General features: G+C 43.9%; 1 protein-coding gene across 2 annotated transcripts in view; it reads right to left on the bottom strand.

The window, feature by feature from the left end:
- Positions 1-24,021, bottom strand: part of CACNG2 (calcium voltage-gated channel auxiliary subunit gamma 2) — a 134,921-nt gene that overhangs the window by 19,359 nt on the left and 91,541 nt on the right. For both annotated transcript variants that reach the window (XM_083400839.1, XM_083400838.1), the window contains exon 2: positions 3,965-4,048. In XM_083400839.1, coding sequence (XP_083256965.1) covers positions 3,965-4,048 — 84 coding nt within the window. The remainder of the gene's footprint in view (positions 1-3,964; positions 4,049-24,021) is intronic.

Genomic DNA, 24,021 nt, shown 5'->3' with positions numbered 1-24,021 from the left:
GAGGTGCCACCCTGGTTTGGCTACTGGATGGTGTCATCCAGATGCCCCAAACTCTACGGCCTCCCCAAGATACACAAAGAAGGAACACCACTCAGACCAATAGTCAGCTCCATAGGCTCACCTCTACAAAATCTCGCTAAATTTCTCGCCAAGCAACTTCAGCCCTATGCAGAATCCATCTCTTCACACGTTCCAAACTCCTTCCAGTTCATAGAAACAATAAAGAAGCAAAACCTACAACCCAATGACCTACTTGTGAGCTTCGATGTTGTATCTCTCTTCACACAAGTGCCCATTAATGAAGCCTTGACAGCCATTCAAAACAAATACAATCCCCCCGAATACATCTTGGACCTGACCAACCACTGCCTAACCAACACGTACTTCATCCACAATGGACAAAGATACAAACAGATAGAAGGAGCACCTATGGGATCACCCCTCTCACCGGTCATCGCTAACCTGTACATGGAACACTTTGAAACCAATGCTTTAGACAAGTCAGAACACAAACCCAAACTTTGGCTCAGATATGTTGACGACACCTTTGTAATTTGGCCACACGGGAAGGAAAAACTGGATAGCTTCCTCACACATCTCAACAGCCTACACCCCAAAATACAATTCACTATGGAAATAGAAGCCAACAACCAACTTCCCTTCCTTGACGTCCTAATCTACAAAAAACCTGATGGCTCCCTAGGACACACTATCTACCGGAAAAAAACACACACCAACCGCTACTTACATGCACAATCACACCACCACCCTGCACAAATAAACTCCGTAGCCAAGACTCTCATCTCCAGAACCAAACGCCTGGCTGACGAAGACCACTTGACAACTGAGTTACAGAATCTCTCAAATGTGTTAATTGCCAATGGATACCAGCAAAACAGGGTTACGAAGCTAATCCAAAAAGAAACACCCCCCAAAAACCAAGACACAGAAGAAAACAATGGCATAGCCCTCCTTCCTTATATCAAGGGCACTACAGATAAAATTAGCAAAATCCTCCATAAACACAATATCAAAACAGCCTTTTGCACCAACCAAAAAATAGCCAATATCCTCAGAAACCCCAAGGATAAAATTCAGTTGGAAAACCAAGGGGTCTATGAAATACCCTGCAAAGTCTGCCCAGCCACGTACATTGGACAAACAAACAGACGAATAAATGCACGGATCGCAGAACACAAGAATGCCGTCAAAAAAGAAGAAAAAACTTCCTCTCTTTTCCAACACATGAAAGAAACAGGACACGAAATTAATTTTGCAGATTCCAAATTGCTCTTTAACATGGAACATCACCACAAGAGAATAATCATGGAAGCCATCGAGATAGAGAAACACCCTCACAACATGAACAAGCGTGACGACACATCCCGCTTGCCAGACATCTGGAAATTAGCCCTCCCCACAAAATCTGACACCAGATCCAGAGGCACACAGAACGCCATCACCAATCAACCACACCAGACCCAAACCCAGACCCTCTCCACAGATAAATTACAGACACCATCCAGTAGCCAAACCAGGGTGGCACCTCCGGATGCTGCACCCCCCTGCAATCCCTACACAAATCTGGCTGGCACAGGCCACAAAACCACAGCTCGCCCCTATACACGAAGCCAAGCCAGAGCACAACCAAGTGCAGTACAGCCATCTTCTCAGAAAAACTCTTCACAAAGTTCAAGAGTTCAAGACACGAAGGCTTTAGCAACTAATCCACACCTAATGACCCACCTAAGTGGGATTCAGGAAATCACTCAAGAAATCACTCAAGATATCCCTCAAGTAATTAAGGAACAAAAGAAGAAAAGGCACACTAGCCTGGGAACCTCCTCTCTGCCCAGAACATTGGAGGCTATACACCACACCTCCTCAACAGTATTTATAGGAACTCATACACTGAGATCCTGCTCTGTTCCAGTAACAAGAAGCCGAAAGCACCAGCCTGAAGATGACGAGTGAGACCTCGTCGAAACGTCGCCTAGACACCCCAACTTTTACACGGGAAGACACCCGAGGACACCAAAACCTGCATATATATATATATATATATATATATATATATATCCTGATTATAATTTGTTTTAAACTTTTTAAATGTTGAATTTTATATTGCTGTAATACACCATGGGACTTTCTCATGATGGGTGGGAAATAAATATAATTATTATTAATAATAATATCCTGACATCAATCTGAATGGGTGAGAGATTGGTGCAACAGTCCAGAAGTGACCTTTGCTGGCACTTTTGCTAGGTGTGCAAGAAGTGTGATAAAAGCAGATCTTTTCATCACAAGAAGGAGAAAGTAAAGACAGAAATGCAGCTCCATATCTCTTGTAACATCTAGTGTGGCCCTGTGTTGTTGCCGTATCTACTATGCCCGTAATATCTCTTTCCTTGGTGGCTACTGTCTGTCTAGACCCCATCAGTATATAGCCAGGAGAAAATAAAAGTACAAGCATTGAAAATCTCAAACACCTGCAACATTACCATGATGCCAGCAGCATGCCAGTGACCTAGTAGTTGGTACACCTTCCTAGGCCTATCTCTGACATCTCCGAGAAGGGTTGGAAATGCCCCCTGTCTGAAACCCTGGGTTGCTGCTGACAGTCAGTGTAGACAATACTGTGCTAGATGGGCAAATGGTCTGGCTTAGTATAAGGCAGCTTCCTGTGTTTTATGCTTAGGTGGTTTCCTGTTTCACAGATGGCAACCCAAGGACTACAAATATTGCCTTTAAAGCCAATTCCCATGTGACTTTCTCAACGTGAGCACATAGTTTAAAACCATAGTTAAATGGCAAAACTACCAATGTGGTACCATTAGTTCCAAAGGGCACCCCTGAATTAAAGACAAAGGGAGTGATTAGGAAAGAATATTTCCCCACATGTTCACTGCAGGGAAACCTGGTTATTATAATCATTAATCTAATCTAATCTAATCTAATCTAAAATCTAATCATATACACCAGAGTCCATTATATCTCTACAATTCCATGATTCTATGTGTGCCATTCACAATGGTCAGCGTTAAGCATACATTTTGCAATTTAAATTCTGGTATTTTTTTGAACCCAAATTTAAAAAGTAGTGTATGCATCGTCTTTGAGCTTATTCCCCTTCAGTTTCCCTTGCCTGATGTTCCTGCACCTTTCTTAGTTGATTTCCAAGACTGCTGGTGTCTCAGTCTTAATGTATGTTCCCCATTTGGGATACTGGCAGTCCCCGTAAGTGGAAGATGCACAGGACAAGTGAAACTCCCAAAGGGAAAAGACTAGTTGGTCCATTAGGGCAAATGGGGCACTGCCCCATCACTCTCAGTCTGCCCTCAAACAGCCCCTGCCTGCCTACCTTCGTACACACACCCCACACTGGTTCTCGGTTTCCTCCTCCTCAGTCTCAGTGTTGCTTTGTAAAACTTAACAGGGAGGAAGTTGGGGACAAAACTAAGATTAGTTAGCTCTGCCTTTCATTGGCTCTGGCTGTACCTGCTGCTGGTCTACCTACTTTCTGCCCAACCAGCCCCATCCCAGGCCACCCCACAAAGTAGCTTAATGACGCTGACTTATTCTGCATGCAGCTGGAAGGTTTCAGCAGCGAAAAGTGCTTTCTTTCCACAAGGATAAAGTAGGTTTTATTTGATAATGCTATGTAAAGCCCGGCAGCATTTTGCATCTATTTTACTATTTAGTCAAAACAAAACAAAACAACGACAGTGTGTGCAAGAGAACCGGGAGAAGCATGAGATGGAATCTTTGGCTGAGCTTTTCAAGGCAGACACACAGTCAGTCTGAGAGGTGCAATGCTCTGGTTTTCACATTTTGCCTCACCCAGCGTGTCCGTCCTCAAGGGAATGAGCTTTGCATAAATGTCATCAGCAGAGAACGAAGGGCACGCAGCGCCAGGCACACATGATAATCAGCTCAAAGGAAAAAGTAGCTGCAGACTTACGGAGGAAATATTCTGCTGTGTCGGCTTCATACTCTGTGTCCTCGAGGAAGTGATCGATTTGCTTACACAGACCTTTAAAATTCCCTACAATACAAGAGAAGAAACAACAAATGAGAACATCAGAAACCCAGGCAACAGCTCCTTTTCTGTCCGTTGTGTTTTCTTTCCAAAGGCCTCTCCCGAAGATGGTTTCGGTGTACAAATAAACACGCTATTCATTTGTTGCAGACACTCTTAGCCCTCTTGGTACATTTCTGCAGCAATTCAAACTGCAATGCTCTGTGGCTGAGAAAATGTGATTCTCCTCTCCTGCCCCTCTAAATAAGTGTTTGCATTGCAATAATTAACAGAGTGGAGGGAGATTATACAAGTGCCATGGTCACCTACTGGATAATGCCCATAACATCACTCTCCTGAGCCTGTGCCATTTTGTGAACATTAAATTAACATTCTGTCTTTTGTTAATAAATTAAAGGCTGGGTGCTCCCCACTGTGTCGCTCACTCAGTCACCCATTTTAAAACTAGCAAACAAAACCACAAATAAAATTTCCTGCAGAAATGTACCACAGTTTAAAAACATTTGTTCCACTTTTCTTTTGTTCCATTGTTTTCATTTTAATTTTTAACTCTTTAAGGCTGTGGACCTTGCCTCCAGTACCAGAGCACACATTTTCACTGAAGGTTTAAAAGATAATGATAACAACAACAACAACAACAACAACAACAACAATAAGGCTTTAGATGGTGTGTGCTGCCATCTATATCTACCCAAACACCCACGTATGTATCATATTTACGCAAACTAAGTGAGCGCAATATGCTTCCACCCACACCTGCTTAAGCATACTTGCTGGTACAATACAAACATTCTTTTGTACAGATATGCACGTTCCATATATTCATATGCAGAGCAGTGAAATATATGGCCTACTTTTCTAGCAACCGGAAAAAGAAGCTCTTCTAGAAATGTTCTGTAATGGCCCACTGCAGGCTTTCATCGTAAACAACAACAGTTTTCTGAACATGCCAGCTATTATTGAGAGAGCACATTATGCGCACACAGAGCAACCTCCCCATACATGTGTCTCCAAATGTACAATCCCATAGTTGGTGCAGATATTCTAGGGTTTGGCTTTAGGGCTCTCTAGTGAGGTAGACACTCACTGTGCCCAAATCTCTGATGAACAATGCCAACATCTACCGCTTCTGCCACTGCCATGCACAATCTGTGCAAACAATGTTCCTGTTATTTCCCTCTGTCTACAGCAGTGTTGCGGCTGCTTTGATGAAGAATTCATCTCTGTCTAAGATGCTCTAACAGTATCCTCTTTTCTGATTTACGCTCAAGACTTTTTTATTTACCCATGCCTTTTAATTATTGTCCACTGATATTAATTGTAACTCTATTAGGGTGAGGGGATGCTCTGTGGCTACCATTAGGGGGTGGTGCCTACTTGACTGCACCCTTTAGCTCAGAGAGCAGCTTCTAGAAAAAACTTGGGAGGGAGCTTTCTGGTCTTCTTTGGTCAAGGCATAAATGATGGGCATAGAGTGGTGTTGCTAAGTATTGATTGATTGATTGATTGATTGAATTTACAGCTCACCTTTTTCTCCAGGGAGATAAAAGTGGTGTATATGGTTCTCCCCCTCCTTGTGAGGTAGGCTAGGCTGAGAGGCAGTGACAGGCCCAAGATCACCCAAGTGGGGATATGAACCCTGATTTCCCAGGTCCTAGGCTGACATTCTAACCACTACACCACCATCAGCTTTGGGGCTACTTTTGGATGTGAATTTATTGAATATTTTTACTTTATGTCTAAGTGAACTTTATGCTCACATAAATGTTGATATATATTAAGCGAACTGTTTATTCATTTTTAAAATGTAATGTTGTAGTGCTATTATACATTTTATTACATTCTGTTCTTATACTATTGTATTTAGCTTTTATTTTTTTTACTTGAACATGGCAAATGCAGCAGCTAGATGAATTGACCCATCTGTGGTGGACTTGCCCATGCACCCACCTTTTCTGGACTAAAATATTTCATGAAACAGAATGAATCATAAATCAAACCACTGCTTTGGACACCCAAAACATCCTGTTATCTCTATGTATGAACCAAAAGCACAGGATCTCATTCAGAAAGATCTTATCACTCATCTCATGACAGCTGCAAGAGTCATCCTAGACAATTTTTTGGGGAGATTGTTAAACACAAATTTGATGGAAGCCTGGTTCACTCAACTATGGGATATAATCCTTACTGAGGGGAGGGAATCGACTAACAAACTACACAAACAAAGGAATAATAAAAACACAGATAGCTTTTACTTAACTTGGTTCAGTTTTATTTCACATGCTCTTCAAGCAGAACATGGGTACAGTCGACCTTATTTTGTGTTACCGCAAACGTTAAAAAAAGGGAAAATAACAAAAAGGGTTGCATTGGTGCGAAGGAAATCGCCTGAGCTGAGTGATGGGCCGCAGCAAAATGAATGGCTTGCCTGGTGTAGCAATTTAAAGTGGCCTCCAGGTGGTAGCTGTTTTATATGCACCAGCCCATCCTCAAGTGCTCTGAGGAGGCTGGTGGCCATTTTGTAGAACTGACAATTGAGAACAGCTGTGACTGAAGTGTTCAGCTTATGCTCCGCTGGCCAAACAATAAATGAGTTTTTAAATGGTATGTGACACCAACACTGAATCATGGTTACTGAAACCTAGCTCACTTCCCTCTATCCTGACTCAGCTTCATTACTAGACTTCTGTCATTGGTGAGCTTCCCTTCCCCAAATATTTTGTATCATCTCTACTTGGTCTTCTGTCTCTCCCCTACATTAACTATACATCCAGAATTCTGAACTGTTGGTCTTGGGCCAGGTTGTGTTTCCCATGTAACACCACACATTTTGAACATGTATTGGTGGAGCCATCATTACGTCTCATCTGGCTCCTTCTTTGCCAGCGCAGTGACTATAGAGGTCATTGAAGGTCGCACAGTTAGGAACTGAATTCAAACTTTCCAAATATTCACCAACCTGAATATAAGAAGAGCCTGCTGGATCAGGCCAATGGCCCATCTAGACAAGCATCTTGTTCTCACAGTGGCCAACCAGATGCTTGTAGGAAACCTGCATTTCTCCTAATGTTCACATTTCTGTATGCAATTTTCCATGGTATATGCATTTTTTAAAAGCAATTCACCCCTGATAGAAGGCGTTTTTTTGTTCGCTATGGTCACTGATGGGACGCGGGTGGCGCTGTGGGTTAAAGCCTCAGCACCTAGGACTTGCTGATCGCATGGTCGGCGGTTCGAATCCCCGTGGCGGGGTGCGCTCCCGTTGTTCGGTCCCAGCGCCTGCCAACCTAGCAGTTCGAAAGCACCTCCGGGTGCAAGTAGATAAATAGGGACCGCTTACCAGCGGGAAGGTAAACGGCGTTCCGTGTGCTGCGCTGGCTCGCCAGATGCAGCTTGTCACACTGGCCATGTGACCCGGAAGTGTCTGCGGACAGCGCTGGCTCCCGGCCTATAGAGTGAGATGAGCGCACAACCCTAGAGTCTGGCAAGACTAGCCCGAACGGGCAGGGGTACCTTTACCTTTTTATGGTCACTGATATATGTGTTCACATTCTTGGTTTAGAAGACTGCACTGACAAATTTGGAGAAATGCAAATTTCAGAGAAGAGTTGTCCTTTGCATTAAAATACCATATTTACTTGAATCCATTGCTCACCTTTTTTGGCCAAATTACATTGCAAAAATTAAGGTGCGCATTAGATTCAATGGCACACTTACATTCGCCAGCAAATACTTTTTTGTTTGTTTCAAGGTTCTGAAAATTAAGGCGTGCATTAGATTCAATGGCCCATTAGACTCAAGTAAATACGGTACATTTCCACATCAGCTTGTGAGTTATCTAAACCGCCGCTCTTCATCAGCATTGCAATGCGATTTTTCCTAATATACACTTCTGTACGCAAATTTGTCTTCTGCGCAATTTTACAAAGGAATTTCCCCTTAATATAACACATATTTTAGTGTTATTTTCATGAATATATGCCTTTTTATGCAACTTTACCTCAATATATGCATTTGTGCACACATTATGTGGCTTGAGAACTGCATTGCAAAATTCAGAGAAGTTGAAAGTTCAAAGGATGGCTGCGTTTTGGTTCTCATAATGTTCTTGAAAGTACAAATTAGGTAGGATTGCCTTTAAATCAAATTTCTCTACCATCCCCCTAGTCACGGGGTCAAATAGGAAGGCTAATTATATTGAAGATAACGCTTTAGGAACAGCCACATGTCATATAAATATGTGGAAGGCATAATGCCTTGAGAAAGTTATCTCCCAGTTATTAAATAGAATTTTGGAAGAGCAAAGGAATAACAAAGAATGGCTTTTGTCTTTTGCAACTATTTTGTAGCATCTGCAGGTAGTGCCAGGAGAAAACTCTGCCTGAAACCCTGGAAAGCTACTGCCAATTAGTGTAAGCAATACTGAGCTAGATGGATCAATGCTCTAACTTTGCACATGGCAGTTTCCTCTGTCCCTAACTCTTCAAGACCTAGGTTTTAGCTTTCCTTGGTTCTGGTTATTGCTGCCACTAGCTTTGCTTCACCACAAGTTGTGTGATGATATAGCAGCATTGCCAGAACACCATGGACAGAGCCATAAATACATATCCATTGTTTGATTACTCAGCACTTGGTGATCTGCAGCTGAACTGCTTTTATTTGAAACGTATCATCGCTTGAAGTGATTTAAGGAATACAGATGTGAAGGAGATGATCCAAAATGAACCAAGATAAAGAAGGAGTTAAGTACTGTGAATAAGACGTTAGTAATGACAAACTCGAACTTGATTATATCACAAACAGAAAACAAAAATAATGCATTGAGTATCAATAAGACATTGTTTTTTGGCTCTGTTCCTCCCTTTGCCCAAGCAGGTAATACAAATCAGGAGAGGAGAGCTGAGCATGTCCAAACCTTGGGATTTTGGGCTGTCGCACCCAGAGAAGCTAGGAGTCTTTATGCAAACTTCATTTGAATTCAAAGAAGTCAAGAAACAGAAGGAGGTCAGATACAGTTCAAATTCTACAACCACAAAAGGCAAGTGTTGAGTTTCTTAAGACTGTTGGAGAAAGTGTATGGGAATTAAGTAGATCCCAAGTGATGGCTTTGAAGGCACGCAAGTCCATCAGCTAAGCAGTTCTTGATGGGAACCACATGGGAACAACACATATACCACCTTGGGTTCCACGATGGAAGAAAAGCAAAATATAATAATAATAATAATAATAAATAATAATAAATTTTATTTATATCCCGCCCTCCCCAGCCAAAGCCGGGCTCAGGGCGGCTAACAACAATAAACAGTACAAAAGAACAGCACAGTGTTTGAAAATGAATGAATGAATAAAAACAAGTAAGACAAATTCAATGTGTAACGTAGAAAAACAAAGGTTCCAGGTTCTTTCTTTCTATTATCTATCTATCTATCTATCTATCTATCTATCTATCTATCTATCTATCATCTATCTATCTATCTATCTATCTATCTATCTATCTATCTATCATCTATATCTATCTATCTATCTATCTATCTATCTATCTATCTATCTATCTATCTATCATCTATCTATCTATCTATCATCTATCTCTATCTATCATCTATCTATCTATCTCCTCTGGACTTCTTTCAAGCAGTCTTCAAAAACTCAGTCCTAGCTCGCGGTGGTTGTAGAATTTGAACTGCATCTCATCTGCTCCCTTGAGTAAATCATACGGAAGGCCTTGACAAGTTAGTTATTAAGTTCTACTTTTCCCAAGGGTAGAGCTGTTATCCTATTCCTTAGAAACTCTGGCAGTGTTTTCCATTCTCTATGATACTCTAACCTACGTTATTGGGTGATGTTGCTGCAGGCTGACAAATAAAGGAAGTATTCTTCCTCAAAGGCAGCCACTGTAAATGTGTTCAAGGTAGCTGTGAAAGCTATTGTTAAGATTACATGACATATTTCATTATTTAACAGCCTTTGCTGCCCACATGGTGCATCATAGGCAGCTGAAATAAATTAACCCATGTTTGCTTGCTTGGGCGCTTTGAAAAAAGCCCTTTGTTAGACTTTCACAGCCCAATCCTTCAGAAGTTTCCTCAAAAAGAAGTTCTAATAAGTTTAGTGTAGCTTGCTTCCAGATAGATGTGCAAAGCAGGCAGCTGCAGCCTAATCTCGTACACAATTGCTTGCTTGGAAAGAAGCTCAGGGTACGGTATCCTGTTTGCATGCAGAAGGTCCCAGATTCAGTTCTCGGCATCTCCAAGCAGGACTGGGAAAGACCCCTGCCTGAAGAGATGCTGCCAGTCAGTGCAGACTTGAACTACAGGACCGCCTCCCCAGGTATGTCCCATGGAGGATCTTACGGTCTTCAAATAAAAACATCTTGGAGATCCTGGGCCACAGGGAGGTTAGGCTGGCCTCAGCCAGAGCCAGGGCTTTTTCAGCCGTGGCCCCAATCTGGTGGAATGCTCTGTCACAAGAGACTAGGGCCCTGCGGGACTTGACATCTTTCCGCAGGACCTGCAAGACAGAGCTGTTCTACCAGGCCTTTGGCTAAGGCACAGTCTGACCCCCTCCTTCAGTATTCCTCATAAAACTCTAGCCCAATGGTTGCCATTGATTTGATTTTAGAATGAATTGATTTTAGAATGAATTGATTTTAGAATGCATTTCAATTAATTGATTGTGATTGTATGTAAACTGTGTTATTTTTATTGTTGTTAGCCGCTCTGAGGCCGGCTTCGGCTGGGGAGGGCGGGATATAAATAAAATTATTATTATTATTATTATTATTATTATTATTATTTACCAATAGTCTGACTCGGTGTAAGGCAGCCTCCTGTGATTTATAGCCGATGGTAGATTTCTCTTTGAGCAATGGAAAAAACAGTTATAGCATCTTGTTCCTTGGCAGTTTTCCAGAACAGGGTTGACAGACATATTTCAGAGGTATGTTAGGTATTGGATGTCATGTCCTAAGACACAGGGCTGGACAAGGTGACTCACTGGGTCCTTTTCACTTCTAAGAGGCAGCTTAACAAGGGCCATTTTCCCCTTTCACATTTGCTCGTATTACAAACCCACCTCATGTGTTCATGAAAATATTAAGATTTGAAGCAGTTACATGATCCTTTTAAAATACGTGTGCAGTGGTACCTTGGGTTAAGAACTTAATTCATTCTGGAGGTCTGTTCTTAACCTGAGGTACCACTTTAGTTAATGGGGCCTCCCGCCAGCACTGAACAATTTCTGTTCTCATCCTGAGGTAAAGTTCTTAACCTGAGGTAGTATTTCTGGGTTATCGGAGTCTGTAACCTGAAGCATCTGTAACCCAAGGTACCACTGTACACTGAATGTACAGGCAACAACCAATTTGCATGCCTCTGATATGCGCACGACCATGTGCGCACATTGTGGCAACCCAGAAGTGGCCAGAAGAGGGGGCAGGATGGGACAGAGCTGACTTATGCATGCTCCTCAGTTGCACACGATGACTTGAAACGCAACCTCCATGCAAAATGGGGATTGCCTGCACACAAAAGAGAAAAAGAATCACACAATGTATTCACCAAGCTAGTGCAGCAATGTCCACAAAAAGGGACTGAGCTATTTCTTATTTGCTCCTCTGCTTTCTGCACATCCGCGCACTAGTTGTATGAGCCCAATAAAGACAACACCATGTGGGGTAGGTGGCTCTCAAAAGATGACTTTCATGGAATCGTGGAGTAAGTTCTTCATTATGTTCAGCACAAACACAATGCAGCTTCTGTTGTGAGGTTTCCTCTCTGAGTTCCAGGCACTCCCACCTCACCTACAAAGAGTAAGCCCTCTGTTAGAGTGGTATCACTAGTCTTAAAGGGTTGCTATCACCATATGCGGTACAGTGGTACCTTGGGTTACAGATGCTTCAGGTTACAGACTCCACTAACCCAGAAATAGTACCTCTGGTTAAGAACTTTGCTTCAGGATGAGAACAGAAATCGCGTGGCGGCCGCACAGCGGCAGCGGGAGGCCCCATTAGCTAAAGTGGTACCTCAGGTTAAGAACAGTTTCAGGTTAAGAACAGACCTCCTGAATGAATTAAGTTCTTAACCCGAGGTACCACTGTACTACATTCTCCCAGGCTGTAGCTCCTTTTCTAACTGCTTTAAAAAACCCAAAACCCCTTTGAAGATTGCTATTGCCCCAAAATATAGAGCTGCAGTAACCACGTGACCAAGCCTAGCAACTGCCTTGTTTTACTTTTGATTTCTTTTTGCAGCAGTTCCTGTCTTTTGGCAAGGATTCTTTCTTTTTCTTTTTTTGAATATCCATGTTTTAATATTCAGAAAAGTTACAAATAAAAAAGCAGATCTCCAGCTGACCGCTTGCAGCTTTACTTTTTTATCATTTATATAGTGCTTATAGTGTTTACAGTATTTGAAGTGCTAAGTGCTTGGTAATGTAGCCTCGGATTAAAGCTGCGCTGCGCTGGTTTTTACCTAGCACAAATGACATCAAAGTGAAAATCGAAAAAGAAACATACTTTAAAGCTAACTGAAGGAAGCTTTTTTTTAAAAAAGTAGATAGTACTGGGGGGGGGGGGGAACCTATAGAACCTTGAAAAAAAGATTGTAGAAACTTGCTTTTTGCCACCAAAGCTCACTGCGGACAATATGTTTAAAAAACAGCACAGCCCTTGAGCTCAGCCTGGCATCCCATTCAGCTCAGCACAAGTTACCCACCCTGAGGACCTGGCTACACTTCAAGTGTACTAAAAATGTGTTGTGTGAAGTGGTTATAAGAGCACACAGATTCAAACAGGTTTACAACTGATTTATTTTACTGTCACTGTTTCTCACAGAAAAACCCGGAAACTATAATTTTATGGAAGTGCTGAGAATTCTGTTAGAGACACATGGATTTTGTGGAAACCTACAATTCTCAAAGTTTGTTGGTTAGTTGAACCCAGGGAAGTAGGAAGGTGGGGGCGGTGAGGGTGGACTGCCCTGGGTGCCCTCACTGAGGGGGGTGACATTTGGCGCGCCACCTGCCTGTGACTCCCAAGCCTACCCTGAGCTGTTGGGGTAAGGGGGGGAGCTGCGCTGCTTTGCCGGCGGCATCCCCCCATCCCTTTCGTTTTGACAGCTTGGAGGAAGTTTGGGAATCGCGAGCAGGCAGTGTGCCGAATGTCTCGCTCCGCCCCCGGCTGCAGGGCACGCATGCCTCTCTGGGCACCCGAGTGGCTATTCTGCGCCTGAGAGGGCACCCTCCACCCCATGCCCCCCTCAGGAGTGCACCACGCCCCCCCCCCCCGGGAGCACGCCTGCCCTGAGCAGTGCGGCCATATGCTCCGCCACTGGTCGAACCCATTTGACACTGGCCTATGACATTTATTGTGTTGCGATGGCAAGGTCACAGACAGGGACGGGCACACCTGTCAATTTCACTTTCTGTCAGTTTCTCCTTTTTCCAATCTTGGGTCCCATCTGCACTATAGAATTCAAGCAGTATCATGCCACTCTGAACTGTCATGGCTTCCCTGAAAGAATCCTGGGAGGTGTGGTTGGTTAAGGGTGATGGAGAGTGGCTGGAGTGACCCAGCCACATGGGTGGCGTATAAATAATAAAATTATTCTTATCAAATCATTAAGAGAAGCTTTTTCCACTCACAGAACTACAACCTCCCTGAGAAGAGGGAATGATTGTTAAACCACTCTGAGAACTTGTAGCAGCTGTAACAAACTACAGCTCCCAATATTCTTTGGGGGAAGCCATGGATGATTAATGTGGTGTGATACTGCTTTAAATGTGTAGTACAGATGGGGCACGTGTCACACCAAGAGTTTTTGCTGCCCTAAGTAAATTTAGAATGTGCCCCCCCACCCCCGGTTCTGTGAAGTCTCACAGAGTAGCACCTCCATTGGGCTCCCTGCTTCTCATTAGCAGGCTAGCATTAAAAAATTCTAGTCAGCTTTTACTGTATGATCTGCTGCTTTCAATTTTTAATGAGTTTTTAGTTTTCTACTGCTGCTTATTAATATTTTAATGGCTGCCGTTTGACAGTTATTGTTGATTTATTGCAGGACTGGCATATGAGGTTTGAGGAGGCCTTTGACAAAGTGCCCTCTGATGTCAACGGGTTGTAGGCACAAGGCGTGCGATTTGGCGCCCTAGGCAAGGCTAACTACTTGCACCTCCAAAACTGGCTAACTTCAAATTCCAAAAACAGATGTCTTGTAGGAAAAATGAAAAGCACAAAATGTAAAACTGCTATGTTTATTTCAAATTGCAAGGATAAGTAACACAACACTCTTTGATTATCTTTCTCAGGTACAAAAGAATATATTTTAGCACAGAAATCATTTTGAAGAATCATGTGAATTGTGACGCTAAAATGTAAGTCTCTTAAAAAGTTCAGTTTCAGGCATATCAAAACCTCGCTTTGTGGGCCTTCTTTGAAACTTTTGTCACCAGTTTCTTCAGGTCAAGTGCTTGGGCATGTTTGGTTGATATACTTGCCAAGCCAACTAATCTCTTTTGCAACCTTGTTGAGTGTATGTAAGTTTTTCTTTTGAGAAACTGTTCACCACTTGCCACTGACACTGGAAGTGTGAGAAGGAACCTTAAAGTAACAAAACATCGGGCACATTATCCACTAGTTCTTGTCGGAGTATGAAGAGAAGTACTCCTTGTGGTGGCAGGGACTCTGGAAGACTTCAGGCTATTGCTCTAAGTTTGCAACACAGATATTCAGCATCAACATCTTTGTTTCCATTGTGTATCATACAGGAAGCCAAAGAGGGAATTATATTGTTGTAGCTGTTTGAATCTTTCTTCAACACATTGTATGACCATGTCTAAGACAGCATAGTAGAAATCTACTTTGAATTTCTGCTTCGGATCTTGCGGTGCCTCTTCTTGTGCCTCATACTCAAACTGCTGTTTCTTTCTCCTTTTTCTACCTTGTTCTCTCTCAAAGTTTTGTAATAGTTCTAGCTCCTTTGCAAACTTGGTAGCATCTATCAAAACTTGTTGAAAACCCTTATCACACCTGCAGTCCACAAGGTAATTCTTGGTCACTTGCAAATGGCTTGTTTCCTTATTTTGCAGTACCTTGTTTTTAAGATTGTTGTACCATATAAGAAGGGATACCACAAACTTGAACTTACAAATTGCATCTGCAAGGGCCTGAGATTCAATTTGGAAAGTATTTCCAGATAAACCTTTTAGGCTTGTGCCATCAAAGATCACTATGAAAGCATCATATATACTACCAAATGATATCTCAGTGGTTTCAAAGCATTGATTTGGCTATCCCATCTTGTTTTGCTCAATGGCTTAACAGTTATGCCTAAGTCTGATACATGGCTAATTAGAACTTGCCAATACTAAGTCAGTTCAGAAAAATAATTATAGAGCTGTTGAACCTAACTGCAGAAACTAGTTGCTTCCAGACAACACTTAGCGGTACCATTGACTACCAAGTTTAAAGAGTGTGCAATGCATTGCAGCGCACACAAAAGACACATGAGTTTAGTTCAGGACCCTCTTTTGTATGCCATTTTCTTTGCTTTTCACATTACTCATAACCTCAGATTCTTAATTGGTAATCCCATTTGCTCAAGCTGTCCAAAAAGAGTTTTTATCATAAAGGTACCTGTAGTCTCCTTTAGTGGAACAAATCCCACGAATTGTCCTCTTATGATAACCTCAGGCTGAGACCATTATCTCATGGTTTGATTACATCAATATAACATAATATACAATCATTGTTATTTGTTCAATATGACTAACTTCATGTGTGCAGTCCAGAATAATTGAGTAGTATCTGCATGTGCTAAAATTTTCTGCATTATGACATCTGCTAGAAGCTGTTTAAGCTCGTTTTGGATATATTTTCCTTGATAGTCAACCATTGTTTCTTGATCTTTACTCTGTGCAAATGTTCGTTCATGATGGGATAAAAAACGGGCTATATATTCTACAAACCTAAAAAAAATATCCATTACTAGCACTGTACTGCTAGTAGAGGTATTTCGAGAAGAACCCTTCTTGCTTTGATTGCTCCTTAGTTTTCTGCCTTTTGCTTGTGGTACTGAGCTCCAGATGGTCATTTTTTAATCAGTCATAGCTCCCTAGAAAAATGAATATATTTTCTAAACAAGATTAAGATGTGACTGTAAGATTTAAAATTAAGTGCACTTTCACTTTTTATGTATGCATGTATACAGTATATAGAGAGAATGAGTTCTTTATTAAACTGTTGACCTAATGAAAGCATCAGCCCTGGCAGGCCCACCTGTCAGCAGCAAGCAGCTATGAGCTACCATTTTTAATTTCCCAAACTGCCCTTTCCAAGCACAGTCCATGCTTTAAAGTTCCATGTGCAAGCATTCTCTTTTTGCTCTGGGGCTTTCCCTGTGAAAACCTGCTCTTTAAAGCGGAATTGTAGCAAATGGCAACCCTCGGAAAACCCAAATTGCTGTTTGCTCCGATCCAGCATTAAAGAGAAGGTTTTCACAGGGAAAGCTCTGGAGTGAAAAAAAAAAGAGGGTACTCAGATATGGAGCTTTAAAGTACGGGCCTGTGCCTGGAAACAGCAGGGTAAAAGATAAGTGTGGATAAGCTCTTAGTTGACTGCTAGCCAGGGGTGTAGCATGGGTTCCCAGTGCCCAGGGTTGCATGGAGGGAAGTGGACAGGGTAAGCATGTGCATTCAACTGCCTAACAGCTTCTGCATCACCCAGGAGATTGTAGCCACAAAGATAAGAAGAGTCATTCCGTTTTCTGGAGAGGTCACTTCCTGGTTTGCGCAGAGAGGCCGTTTTCAATGGAGCCCAGCAACAATTCTGCACCTGTGCTCCCCCCATGTTACACCACTGCTGCCACCCTTTATGCCTTGACCAACCTGATTAACTGAACAGAGGAATACTGGAAGCTGCCTTGTACTGAGTTAGGGCTCATCCACACTTCTGCTAGAAAGCACAGGTCTGAGTGGGTTTCTGCTTGTCCTGTGCTTCCTAGTTATGAGTCTGAACAGTTTTGCCTTTGCTGCACCACTTCCCCCCAGAAAACTTGCTCTTTAGCGCTAAATTGGAGCAAACATCAACCCGGAGAAGGTTCGGGCTTCTCCAGTGGAAAGGGGGGGAGGCAAGTGAAAGTATGGGTGAGCCCTAACTATTGGTAGATATTGTCCAGTATTACAGTATCTACACTGATTGGCAATGGTTCTTTGTGGCTTCAGAAAGTGGTGTTTCCCAGCCCTACCAGGAGATGCCGGGGATTGAACCTGGGACCCTTGGCATGTAGAGCGGATGCTGCTGAGCTGCAGCCCTCGTGTTATTACCCTCCATGACACTGCCTGGTATATATTTTGATCTCAGCTCTAATATCAGCCATTACTACCCTGTTGCATAGCAGCCAGCTTTATGCCCTACATGATCAAATATCTCATTTGGGTTGTGTTAAAACTTGCTGTGCGCTAATTTCATCCAGGGCCTGCTAGTTTTGTAAGACATGCCGTGGTTCAGCAGCTGCTCCCAGTCGTTCATTCCACGCTCCCTCCCCACTCGAAAAACAAACCCATTCATGATTTTATATGCCTCATGCATCTGCAATAGACAAGCTGGAAACACACACACACACAAAAAGGTAACTTATCCCAGAAAGATGGAGAGAGCAGCTAGCTGTTGAAGGAAGAGACTTCCTGCTGCTTATTCAGCACAAGCCTATAATTGTGACACATTTCAGCTAAGTGGCTGTGGGCAGATACAGAGCTCCAGAGAGAGAAGAGCATTGTTCTTCCAGCACCACTTGTATGCCAGCACTCCACCACCAGGCAGAGGAGACAGACAAGTGCAGGGGTGGTTCGTGGCAGCCTTGGACAAAGACTCCATCAAAATGTGCCAAGCTGTCAAAGCACAAAGCACACACACTAACAATACAGTAACTATGTCGTTAATGGGGAGGGGAAAAAACAGGTGAAACCAGGAGGTATTTTCTTGGGCATGCAGTGTGACATGCTTCTCACTTCCTGAATAATGAGAAGTTCCATGGACAGCACTGCTCAGGTTTGATTTCCTTTGAAGGGTGAGGACTGGAGCCTTATGCAGTTGTCCCCCCCAGCACCTGGTTTCTTTACAAATGTACGTAAGAAGCTGCCTTATTCCCAAACTATCTAGCTGAGCGTACTGACTGGCGGAAGCAGCTCTCTAGCTGGAGATTGAACCTAGGATGTTCTGCATGCTTATATCCCTGTGTTCTCATCCTTACACTAAACAAGCCACACATAGGAAGAAGGAAGCAGCGTAAGTCCTTCTGTCGCACAGCAAATCTGCCACTCCATATCAGATCCCCAGAGAAAAAAGCACCTTGATATAGTGGTAGCTTGGGTTACATATGCTTCAGGTTACATACGCTTCAGGTTACAGACTCCGCTAACCCAGAAATATTACCTCGGGTTAAGAACTTTGCTTCAGGATGAGAACAGAAATCATGCAGCAGTGGTGCAGTGGCAACAGGAGACCCCATTAGCTAAAGTGGTGCTTCAGGTTAAGAACAGTTTCAGGTTAAGAACAGACCTCCAGAATGAATTAAGTTCTTAACCCGAGGTACCACTGCACTTGGATACTTTTTTTTGCTAATTCTTTGAGTTTTTCTCCAACTTAGTTTTTCTGCTCTTTCCCCTTAGCCTTCTTCCCTTCATAGGGAGAGATGCCACCTTCCTCAAGCCCTAACGATGCCCACAGTAGGTGATATCTATATAGCTCCCTTCAGTTGCTCTCTCCCAACCCTATGAGAGTGTTCAGGATCAGGCTTGCTGGCTCTGTCCCCACATTCTCTGAAAGCCCATGCATTGGGGCTGAAGGTCTGAAGCAGGGGAGATGTTCTACATTACAGTGTTTTAGTATTATGAGGCATTTAAAGGTCAAGGCTGGGTTCCCAAACTTGGGTGTCCAGCAGCTTTTAGACTATAATTCCCATCATCCCTGACCACTGGTCCTGCTAGCTAGGGATGATGGGAGTTGTAGTCCAACAACAGCTGGAGATCCAAGTTTGGAAAACCCTTATCTAGAGGAACTGGCCCACAATAGAATTGTATATGTACATATGGGCAAAGTAAGGTGGCAGGTGGCTGGAGACTCACCAGAACTACACTGTGCAGTGCATGCAGCCGTCCTGTAAGCAAAGTTTTCAAGAAAGATTTAAAAAAGCAGGGCAGGGGGCAGCAGCGGAGAGAAGTGGCAGGAGATCAGTGCAATAGTCTCAAGACTGAGGTCCCCAGTACCTCCATTAGAACTGGAAGCCCAGGATCCCTATTTCAGTTCCCTGTGCATGAATGGCAGGAAGAGTTGGGGATGTGATGGCAGGGGCAGTGGAGAATGGTTCATTAGGGTGAATGACTGCCCCACCAGCCTCAGCCTTCCTGTAGCCCTATCCCCCACATCTATATTTTTGCATACAACTAGTCCAAGGGGAGGGACGCGGGTGGCGCTGTGGGTAAAAGCCTCAGCGCCTAGGGCTTGCCGATCGAAAGGTTGGCGGTTCGAATCCCCGCGACGGGGTGCGCTCCCGTTGTTCGGTCCCAGCGCCTGCCAACTTAGCAGTTCGAAAGCACTCCCGGGTGCAAGTAGATAAATAGGGACCGCTTACTAGCAGGAAGGTAAGCAGCGTTTCCGTGTGCGGCTCTGGCTCACCAGAGCAGCGATGTCACACTGGCCACGTGACCCGGAAGTGTCTCCAGACAGCGCTGGCCCTCGGCCTCTTGAGTGAGATGGGCGCACAACCCTAGAGTCTGTCAAGACTGGCCCGTACAGGCAGGGGTACCTTTACCTTTACCTTTAGTCCAAGGGGTAGCACTACTTGTCAGGTGTCTCCATGTCACCTTGTAGAACATAGAAGAACAGTGGGTGTGGGCAAAACTAGAACTACTGAGCTCTGCCTGTTGCTGGCTCTGGTTTCACCGACTGTTGGTCTCCCTGCCTTCCACCTTGCCATTCCAATGGGCGCCATCCATCACTGGGTATCTCCCAAGCATTAGCTTTCATTCAGGAAACCTCTACCAGCAGGGAAGCTGTGGCCCTTTCAGATATTGTTGAACTGCAGCCTCTTATCATCCCTGACTATTGTCCATTCTGGATGGGGGCTGATGGGAGCTGGAGCCCAAGAATGTCCGGTGGGCCATAGGTGCCTTGACCCCTTTTGTACTGGTCATTCTCAGCCACTGGCAAGCAATCACTCTTGCAAAAGCTCGATCAGTCGCTGTAACATTATTTATTTCATCTGCATCTGCGTACTCCCAGGTATCCCTGGAGGCACCCCAGTTTCCAAGGAAGCTGAAAGTGATTTGAGAGACACATGATCACACATTTCCTTTGCCTTATTGTTGTCTTCAGTCAAATGATTATTTTTTGAATTATAAAACAATGCAAACTTGATTTGAACTAAGTTGGTGACTGTGCATGTCACAAGTTGGATTCTCAGTTGCAGAGGCTGTTTGTCTTAACGCCTGTGGCGGGCAGTTGTCTGCATCTGCCCTGAGTAGATTCTGTCTCAGTTAAACGGGTGTATTTCTGGAGTAATTTGCTTACCTCCTGAGGTTGATTATTATTAATATTTTTGAATCTCCACTGTAAGTGAGACAGAATCTGCCTAATTAGTTTATAAAGTATGTGGAGTGCTCTGGGGTCCTTCAGGATAGGAAGAGCTATATAAAAAGTTATTATTAATAATAAAATATACCCCAGGGCTCTTGGGAAATAATCCGGAGAATGTAGCAAGCCAATTATACCAGACATATTTCAATCTAGCTCCCCCTATGCTTAGTGACTGGTTCCATTCCTCTCTCTACCCATCCCATAATTACGCAGTTGTTTGGAGAACATGATCGCAGTCACTGGTGTCTGAGGCTCTCAGTATGTACGCTCTGAAACTCTGGTGCTTTTCAAAGCTGTAAGTTGCATGGAGAGGTATTTAAAACGAGAGAGAGAGAGAGAGAGAATGCCTTTGTTACATCTTTCACCTTACACCGGAGTGGGAAACTTCAGGCCAGGGGGCCAAATGTATCCCTCCAAGCCTCTCTATCTGGCCCTCAGAACGCTTCCCACACCCTCTCCCCAGTCAAACCACCTCTCCCCGGGCCACTCAGCCTTCTTTACACCCTCTTTGAGTGTTTTTGCCCGGCTGGAATGTGTCCTTGAGCTCTGATCATGTTTCTTGCATGCTTTAATGGAGAACAGAGAAGGCTGCGTGTAGAAACTAGCCTACTGTAGAAAAGTAAATTTTGCATTCATTCCTCTGCCCAGTTTTGTCTCTGGTCCCACCCACCACTGGCATGCACCCCCCCCCACTTCTCATGTATCCAGAAAAGAATGTGGCATACCCCTCAAGAACCCCATACCAGATCACAGAAGCCAATCCTTGGTGTGAGCACTGGACCAAAAGATGTTCACTCTGGTGATCATAAGCAGGGTTGCACCAGCTCTGGCACAACCCTGCTGATGAGTGCCAGAGTGCCAGACTGGAAGGAGTGCCCCTTTTGACATCCTGATTTTGGGGACAAAAATGTTGGAAGGTATGATATGGCCTTTGCATTGACAAATGTTAGCCACCCCTTTCTCGCGCACACAAAATGCTCACTGTCCTGTGAAGTCTGTATGAATTGTTCCAGATTGTGTGAGTATGAGCATCAAACTATGCATCTAAGCTATACTACTGGAATGAATGTGTTTATATTATGGATAAGGGACTGCGACCAGCATACTTCATGTGCTGCTCACTGATACGTGTGAAAGTGGCCCTGGAGCTTAGCTCTTCTTCAGTAACCAGAGGCCCTCCTTTGGCTCCCTTGTAAAATGGGGTTGTGATCCAACACACGGCTGTTTTTGGTGGCAGCATCTCATATTTATAATCTCCTTTCCCAGAGAAGCTTGCTTGGTGCCATTATCCTTTTTGTGTGTGTGTGATCAGGTAAATACCTTTTAATTTCTCCAGGTGTTTAAAGAACTATTATGGGGTGTTTTGTTTTATACTGTTTACTTTTAATTTCAATGTTTTGTTTTAATATTTTAATGTGAATTATTGCTGTTTTAATTGAAGGCTGGATGGAGACAATGAGAGAACTGAGCAATTATGCACCAGGAGGCCCTAAGGGAACATTCCCAATTTCTGATGCCTGCCAGGTCCAATTGCCTGACCTTCTGCAGTTACTGGCTGGCTTCTGCTGGACGTCTTTGGGGGAGAAAAACAACCCCTGAACAACAATTGAGAAACACAGCTGCTGTCAATTCTACAAATGCTGTTGCCACTGCAGAGCTGCAGGATTTCCCAGGCTTGGACAATAAGATCCTCCCCACAGCAGATAATGGTTTCTTTCCACTTTGCTACTGAGCCAAAGAGAAGAACAATTTGATGTCTATTAATATTTTCCAGGTGGTGTTAGAGAGAACAGCAATAGGAGGCAGACAATAGGGTCTCCTCCCCAGAGGGTTTGAAGGTGGCATGTAGGCACTATTGCCCACACATCCCTCTGCCATCAGTTTCACAGGGTTTTGCAGTCGTTCAAAAGCTTTCAAAGCCTGCTTGACTGGCAATGACAGTGGGGCAGAAGAAACAACTGTGTATACCTTGGGAAACAATGCCTCTGAAGCCCACTTCAAAAGAGGCGGTCTACATAATACAAGCCTAAAATGCAGCAAGCAGGGGTGCCAGCTTGAATAAAACAAGGAGGGGGGGGGGAGGCAAGTAAGCCTCACCCCACATAATCAATCACATGATGTGGTGCATGTACACCTTTCGAATGGCAATCCTCATCAACATTAGGGGGGGCGTCAAAATATTTTTTTTGGGGGGGGGGACGAAGACCCCTCGGCTCCTAGGAGTTGGTGCCTATGGCAGCAAGGTTGTGTTTTTTTTTCTTGCTGCATTTCAAGTCAATTGCTTTGTGTACTGAAGTCACCCACTGTAAGCCTATGCCAGTGGGGAGAGACTGTTGTGATGTCTTCACCTGTGTCTGGGCCCTCACTGCCAAATGAAGAACTCAAACTCCCAGTTCAGCTTGTGCCAAAGTTCTTAATGCACAAATCAGATGAGTATATAGGCAAGGCACTGGTGGGAAGGTTTAGTGGATGCAGGAAAGGTGTAGTTGCATGGCTAATTACTGGTTAAGATGTTGATCCAACCAGTGACACACATCCTGCACCTTCCTTTTGAAGAGAGGGGTGGGCAGTGGCACAGCCAGATGCACGGAGTCCCAGGTTCTTCCCCAGGATTGGACCATTCCATCAGTGGACAGCCTGATGGAATTTTCTGGGTGGTCCCCCCACCCTCTCCATCCCTAGAGATCGGATGGAAATGCCTATTTCGCAAATGCACACACTTGGGATTCAGTGCAACTTGAATAAGGAAACCATGCTCAAGTTGGACTGAATCTGGCTCGAAGGAACTGCATCAAAAGACAGTGTTTCCCCAGAAACTACAGGATAGCTCTGGGTCCTGGGTACCGTCGTGTGGTCATGGAGTAGTGAGAATGCGCCAGAGCCAGAGTAAATGGCAATGTGTACAGTCTCAAACAAACACCACCCCATGGGCATGTTTGCACAAACATGGTACCTTCCCCCACCAGAACATTAGAAGCTGCTTTGCTGCAGCAGAATTTATTTTGGGAAGTGAAAGATGAGCAGGAGAGGGCTGGGGATTCCTGTACCCCAGGGAGCCCAAAGTCCTTCATGCAGCACTGAGAAAAGACCCCAACAGTGCAGAGATTTTGCAGACGAACATGGCAGCCATTATATGCTCAGTGATCCTCGCTCTCTTTTGTGCCCTTAGAAATCACAACTGGTTTTTATTAAGCAAGGGTGGGTCATCAGCTATTATTCCTAGGTCTCCGGACAGACCTAGGTGCTCTGAGACCTCCTGTCTGCTTCTCTAGTCAGCTCACTAGGGAGGGACAGAAGGGAACCCAGCCGGGAGAATGAGGATTCCTTTTGCACCATGTTTCTAGGCACAGGT

The sequence above is a fragment of the Podarcis tiliguerta genome (genome assembly GCF_965153285.1).
Source record: "Podarcis tiliguerta genome assembly, chromosome: 10".
In the NCBI taxonomy this organism is placed as follows: Eukaryota; Metazoa; Chordata; class Lepidosauria; order Squamata; family Lacertidae; genus Podarcis; species Podarcis tiliguerta.
The sequence above is the reverse complement of the archived record's forward strand: the minus strand, read 5'-3'. Positions and strand labels throughout refer to the sequence as shown.